Source organism: Haliotis cracherodii, unplaced genomic scaffold, assembly GCF_022045235.1.
Source record: "Haliotis cracherodii isolate W230 unplaced genomic scaffold, xgHalCrac1.p SCAF_9, whole genome shotgun sequence".
Classification (NCBI taxonomy): Eukaryota; Metazoa; Mollusca; class Gastropoda; order Lepetellida; family Haliotidae; genus Haliotis; species Haliotis cracherodii.
In genome coordinates this window covers 45,612,406-45,619,172 of record NW_027266343.1, presented here as the reverse complement: position 1 = coordinate 45,619,172, position 6,767 = coordinate 45,612,406, and the positions used below count along the sequence as shown (strand labels likewise).

The 6,767-nt window shown below is 38.0% G+C and overlaps 1 protein-coding gene across 1 annotated transcript; it reads right to left on the bottom strand.

Annotated features, from left to right (window-relative positions):
• Nucleotides 1-1,652: 1,652 nt before the first annotated feature.
• LOC139453395 (chorion peroxidase-like) lies at nt 1,653-6,767 on the bottom strand. Its single transcript, XM_071235076.1, has 13 exons — nt 6,705-6,767; nt 6,418-6,448; nt 5,181-5,292; nt 4,932-5,065; nt 4,553-4,726; nt 4,308-4,374; nt 3,904-3,998; nt 3,660-3,755; nt 3,445-3,537; nt 2,641-3,304; nt 2,344-2,513; nt 1,989-2,094; nt 1,653-1,713 (listed from the first exon to the last, which is right to left on the bottom strand). The coding sequence occupies exons 1-13, from the start codon at nt 6,765-6,767 to the stop codon at nt 1,653-1,655; spliced, it is 1,866 nt and encodes a 621-aa protein (XP_071091177.1).

Below are 6,767 nucleotides of genomic sequence, written 5' to 3'. Positions count from 1 at the left end.
TGAAATGAGATTTAACGTCATATTCACTTCCACAGCTACTCGCACTTTGTAAAGGGTCATGCGATTATTCATTTGACCGCTTACACATATGCTAGCTTTGTCGCGGTACCTCGAGCTCATAGTACACATTATCCTCGACAGTGGATATACATGCATATAGTTCTATTCGTCCTTGATATTTCTTCCTGTATAAGGATAGAGTTCACATGGTCCAAAGCAGTGCTTCCTATACATATATATAGTTCACATTATCACAGAGGGTGCCTCCGTACCATCAATAATGTGAACTATATGTACGCGAAGGACAATGGGGATTATTGTACATATGTAATAAATAAACATATATATACATATTAGGAAACTCTGCCTGGGACGATGCGAACTATATGCGGGTATAGGAGGCACCCTCTGTGATAATGGGAATTATACATATACATAGGAAGCACTGCTTTTGGGCAATGTGAACTCCATTGTTGTCCATGTACAGTAAGCACTATCAAGGACGAATAGAACTATATGCATGTATAGGAAGCACTGTCGAGGATAATCTGTATTATCATACGCGTATAGGAAACATGATCTGGGACAATATGAAGAATATACATACATAAGGAAACACTTTCTGTGACAATGTAAACTATATACACGATTATCAAGCACTGTCTGCTATGTGAACTATTTGCGTGTGTAGGAAGCACTTGCAGCGAAAATGGGAAGTGTAATACATGTATGGGAAGTACTGTCTGGCACAATGTGAGCTGTACACTTACTGAAAGCACTGCTCGGAACAGTGAGATTGTATGGAACATGTATTGTTAGAAACAATATGTATCTAGGCCCTGGATACTATGTCATCATACCAAACATTAACACAAATGTGAAAGATATCAATGTGCCAATCAGCCTACCAAACGGTAGATGAATAACACCAAACCAACAAATTAAGAGACCATGAATCACAAATACAAAAGAGAACGTGTTTATTACAAAACAGTTGAAAAATTAACAAATACAATCAAATGTTATATATGATATAACACAAGTATAATTGTTCAATATTGTTTCTATTAAACATGATATATGAATCTTCACACATGATCACACATATATTGATAGTTGCTTTAAGCACCACATCAACAATATATTATACAATATCATACAATGACAAAAAACAAAAAAACATCTCCTTTATAGGTCTATGAAATAGTGCAAGTCATATATATAGAATATGTTTTTTCCCTTGACGAATAAATTATACAATGCCATAAACATATACTGCCAATAATATTGCAACTTTATGCTTTGATTAAACGCTTTGACAGTGTAACTGGTGGATTCACTTACTTAATTGGTTACCAATTCGTTTTGTTCTCATATAAAGTGTAGGCATTATAATCAGGTATAATGTTAACTGACATTTCCGTTAATAATTCCAGCATTATTAGTGAAATGCCATACCTAAATGTACTTGGCATTACATATTTAGTATGAAGATAGTTGAACAAAAACGTCAAAAATATCATGTATTCTGTGATTTATGCTTCTTACAAACCATGACGAGTAGTTAGGGCTATATATGTTGGAACACCAAAATGTTATGTTTCAAGTCTTCGGTTTCTTTTGTTGAATCTAAGGGTAGGCTAAGCAACCTCTCATCTCCGCCATTTGGTTAAATCGATTGTTGGAAGATCGTTGCAGGGTATCATAGGATTGCTGTGAAATACAAAAATGCGTCAAAATATTAACATTTCCGTCAGCATACTTCATATGATCTGGTTTGACATATATATCCTATATAACTGAATGAGCTCGAATATGTTACATTCAAAGTGTGTCACGAAGTGTAAAAGGATCCAGGATACAATTCTGATCAATGTTCACTGAATGAAGTACGCCAGATATACCCTGTCGCATATTAATATGAGTTCTGTCTGTCCGGGATAATTAATTACTGACGAACAAAGGAGATGAATGTCTTCATTGCCTACCTTTCTTTTGAGTACACTGTAAAAGGATCTCTTTGGATGGACTTCACTCCTGAATTCCTACAAAGAATCTTTGCAAAGCGCATTCGTCGGATCTCAGACAGTTGTCCTGAAATAGAAAACGCAATAAGTATGTATATGTACAATTACTTCTGAGAACAAGAGAGTATCTTTTTTCTGTGTCATTGAAACACTAAAACATTTTGACATATTCAAAATTAGAAATGCAATAAAATTCATATTATAATATAACATTCTCATCTTAAAGGCATATTAAGTTATCTAATAAGTACATAGTTTGACATCAACTAAATAGTTTAACAAACATACAAGCACACAGAAACAGACTGGACGGTACCTGATGTAAAGCCCTTTCTTGGATGGGATGTTTCGAACCAGAATGAGTCGCCATATTTCAGGTCATGGAACTGTTGACCAATCAGACAAGCGAGGAGAGGGCCCACTGCGCCGCCATGCACATGGTGTTCAGCTACTGCACCGGTGAAGACGTCGATGTCATCAGGGGATCTGAAGCAAGAATACATAAACGTATGGAGATCTTGAGAAATGTCAAATAAGGGTTAAAGTATCTTTATTTCATATTTTTTTTACAATAACTCTGTACACATATAAGAGTAAATTAAATTAGACAAACCTGTATACACTTTTCAAAGCAGCTCCTGCTTTACCAAATACACTGTCATCCAATGAAGTCACTTCCGATAGCTGACATGCCTTACGAAAGCTGTTGTATGATGGCAGGCCATGATCACGACCTCTCTGAATGTTCAAGGACACGATGTCAAAGCCGTTATTGCCCGACGTCTCAAACAAATGCTCAGTCATCCCACTGTTGATGAAGCGGTTAACCTCCTGATGTCTGTCCTTGAGGATAGCCTTCAGCACGGTGTCCAGATCTTTGATAACCTCAGAAGGTCTGAAGAAGAGCTGTTCTATGGGTACATGTCGGTCTCCGAGGGTCAGGAAACGTGGAATGGTGGAGTGGCCGTATCTGAAGGCGGCGGTGGCGAAGACGTTGTAGATGGTTGGGTTTTGAGTAAAGTTGTACCTGAAGCTGAAGCCGGGGGTCAGTCTGTACTTCCTCATGGCCAAGGGCCCAACAATAATGGGCAGCCATTCGCGGTAGGTGACTTGTTGGATGATGGCTGACACGATCTTTCTGGCCTCCTCAAACAAGACATCATCAGGAGTGGTCGATGGCATGACATCAGCAAGTTCTTTGACAAGACGATTGTGTTCTCTGACAAACACGGTGTGTAGCACGGCCAGACCAGGGAACACGTTCACACGGTCGTCACCTGATGATGAAGTTAGTTATAAAGAAGGTGTGACAGTGTTGTGAATTATCATTCGAAATTTACCAAATAGTCATGTGTGAAGTACAATATAAACAGATTCTGAAAATAGTACTACGGATACATTATTAAGTTGTATTTACCAGCTTCAAAACACCATTCGTTGGTATTGCTTGTTCGACAGTTGCCTTGGTTGGATTCTGGCAACAGGTTATCTCCCTTGGTTTTCATGTAGGCTGAAAAGTTGAATGACGACATTAATTTGTATATACCAATTACTCTCCACGGCATTTGCCAAGTTTTAAAATATTTGTTTGATCATGAATTATAATTTAAAACAAAATATTGCCTGACTTACCTCCATTCCTGAGGTGATTGATCTGATCCTGACTGAGTCCGTACACGTTAGAGGCGTCCACAAAGGACGTCAGTAGGTTCAACTGTTCTCGAGTATCTGGAAGTGACATGGTTTTAAATATGGATGTTATCATACAGTGTTGTTTATGACTTTCGTTACTTAATAAGATGATCATAAACATAATGACAGAACAATCCTACATTGAAATGAGGTAACCTTCACAGCCTTGTATTCATATACTCACTCCTTCCAGGTGCTGGGGCTGATCTTTTGAACTCCATGCAGTTCTTTTGGAAATGTCCTTCATTTACTGGCATGGTTATTGGGAAACAAGGACCGCTGGAACAGTGAAATACCAGAAGAATTAACACGTTTCCTAGTTCCAATCAACCATTGTTATGATAATGGTTATGATATGTTATGATACACAAACACATGCTTATGATGTAGTCGGAATCGTACAGTAGACTTTTATAATCATGGAAAAGGTTGTATCCGTTTCATCCTTATTATAAGCATGTATACAATGTCATGTAATTTTAAAGTTTGGTATTTCTGATTCATTTATTTAAAATATCTCGACCAGTTATTTCCATTGACACAAACAGAATGATTAAGTGTGGAAAATATAGAATGTTAATTGCTTACCCAGCTCGTACATCAGAATGCATCTCTCCAGGTGTGTGACCATCGCAACATTTAGATTGAACATCACCTTGAAGGATTATGAGGATTGGTTAAGTTGATACAAAGATTTAGATGCATATCGTAATTATTGATATAGGTTCGAAAAATATGGATCACAAAAACAAATATATCACAGTTTGTCTGATTTCATCATCACACGTCTGGTCACTTTGATGGTCAGAGAGTATTGGCCATTTGGCACGTACCTGCATGAAGAGGAGTTCCGGTGAGATCATGGTCCACAAACTGCCCCCACTGCATCACCATCACCGTGTGGTCGTCAGAAGGACTGTCAACTCCCGGATGGACGGCCACACTGATGGCGCGTGGACTGGGAAGGGGATAACCATCTACGCCTCTCATTCGGGGAACGAACTTGCCTGAAAAGCCAAACTTTTGCTTTTAAAGATCACTAAAATATGGTTAGTTGTGATATTGAAAGGGCATAACTAAATGTTCCCATTGCAATACTTACAAGACTTGCTTCCAAACGGTCTGATTTATTTATGAAAATCGCCCTGGTCATAAGCATGAAATAATGATTTTTAAGTTCCAATATCTATGTGAAGAAAATCTGTTCTTTACCATCATCATATGCAGGATCAATAAATCTCTTGAAGGGTTGGTTGGTTGACCCCCAGGTTGGCCAGCGAACATTGTTGCAACTTCCGTCTATTGTCCGGTAGCGGGCGTCTTGTCTGCAGTTGATAGAGCGCCGTCTGTAAAAGTGAATGGTGTTATCAAGTCCATTGATAATTGGTGTAGGTATCAACTACATTAAACTCTCAACCACAAACGAAGGTGTCCATAGATGAGAGTTAGTACGAAACTGACCTGATGGTGTGTTTGTCTTGATACTTGGGTGTGCTGATGTCTTCAATGGAAATCTGAGACGTCTCGGCGGCGTCAGCCAGTGTACAAACAACATACTTGTCTTCGTCATCACCTACGTCAAAGTAAAGGCATTAATACACTGCTTACTATCATGGGACAATGTCAGAGTCCTTTAACTTCGAAAGTCTGATCAAAGGTCGCACCATCTGAACTGGATGATGTTCTATATTGTACAATGATGTTTGAGAACAAGTATCAGCAACATATTTGTTTTAAATAATCGGAATTTGTCATCTGTATATCCCATATGCAATAAATCCTCTGAAACATATAAGTTTAAGTATGATCAGATTTGTCAGTTAAACCAATGGACAAATCATGGATAGTGATGCTGTTAATTTTGAATAATGAGACTTCTTACCATGCAGGAGTCTGAACAAGATGTCCATTCTGTTTTCTCTGTCCAGTGTTTGTCCATCAACTGCTCCTTGGTGGTCACCCCAAGTCGTTGGTGAAGTTTGTGTCGCACCAGCAACATCTAATAGGTAAATAAGTACAGAGTATAGAGAAATAGGGCTGTTACAGATTATGAATGCAATCACAAAAACTTTCATACTTTCCCACCCCATATTTTGTTCTATAAAGTGGCGTTAAACCGGGTCTTTGAATCTGTCTGGAAATATCAACACGAGTCATTTCATGTGCATCTTTCAGGGTATACCCAAACACATATTTATTCATCTTATCTCTCAATCTTAGAATTCAAGAGAACATCATTATCTCCAACAATCGCTTCTTCAAATGTGTACCCCGAAGTGTAACAATGTAACCGGTCTGAACTTACTGTTCGTTGATGACACATCAGTGACATCGTCAAGGAATTTCGTTTTCATCTCATGATCCATTCCAACCAGATCTGATTGTATTGCCTTGACTGAAGGAAAGGTAGTTTAGTCAAACAACTGGTATCTCAAAATATAATATCAGTACATTAAAACATTCAAACTATATTTGGTGATATTGATTTCATCAAAGGCCCATCTCTACATTGAAGGACTAAGCATAATAGTAAGTAGAAAGTTGGCATCTTTAACACAGATATCTCATTATCTCAGCATATAACATGATGCCAGTTGCGTGAGTAACGCCCAAGCAGATGAAACTGAAATAGTATTATTCCATCCTTCACTATAGCTTGTCAAGATTTGGTTCATAATTTTTAAAACACTATACTCACGTTGCTCAATGACGGAATCTATGTGGTTAACCTATAAGGGAATGAGTAAACATAGGTCAAATAATCGGTCTAGGGTAAAACAGATGTGATAATCTCAAACACCGTATGCCACCCGTTACTTTGAACATGATGAGAGAAAGAAGTTTCAGAACAATAAACCCAGAGTAAGAAATTACATGACATTTCTTATATAAACTGATTTTCTACAGACATTCATGACTAGCCAGATAAATACCAATACTGATAATGAGAAGAAAAGATAAAAGAAGAAACAAAACACAACCTACCTCTGTGTCCGCCTCTCCAGCAGCGACCACGGTCAACATACACACAAACAACACAGCTTTCAT

Bases quoted from the DNA above. Each gene is read 5' to 3' on its own strand.
- LOC139453395 (XM_071235076.1), bottom strand. From the start codon at position 6,767: ATGAAAGCTGTGTTGTTTGTGTGTATGTTGACCGTGGTCGCTGCTGGA. The intron at 6,449-6,704 runs GTAGGTTGTGTT...ATTCCCTTATAG, and splicing joins CTGGAGAGGCGGACACAGAG to GTTAACCACATAGATTCCGT. The intron at 5,293-6,417 runs GTGAGTATAGTG...ACTTTGACGTAG, and splicing joins AGATTCCGTCATTGAGCAAC to GTGATGACGAAGACAAGTAT.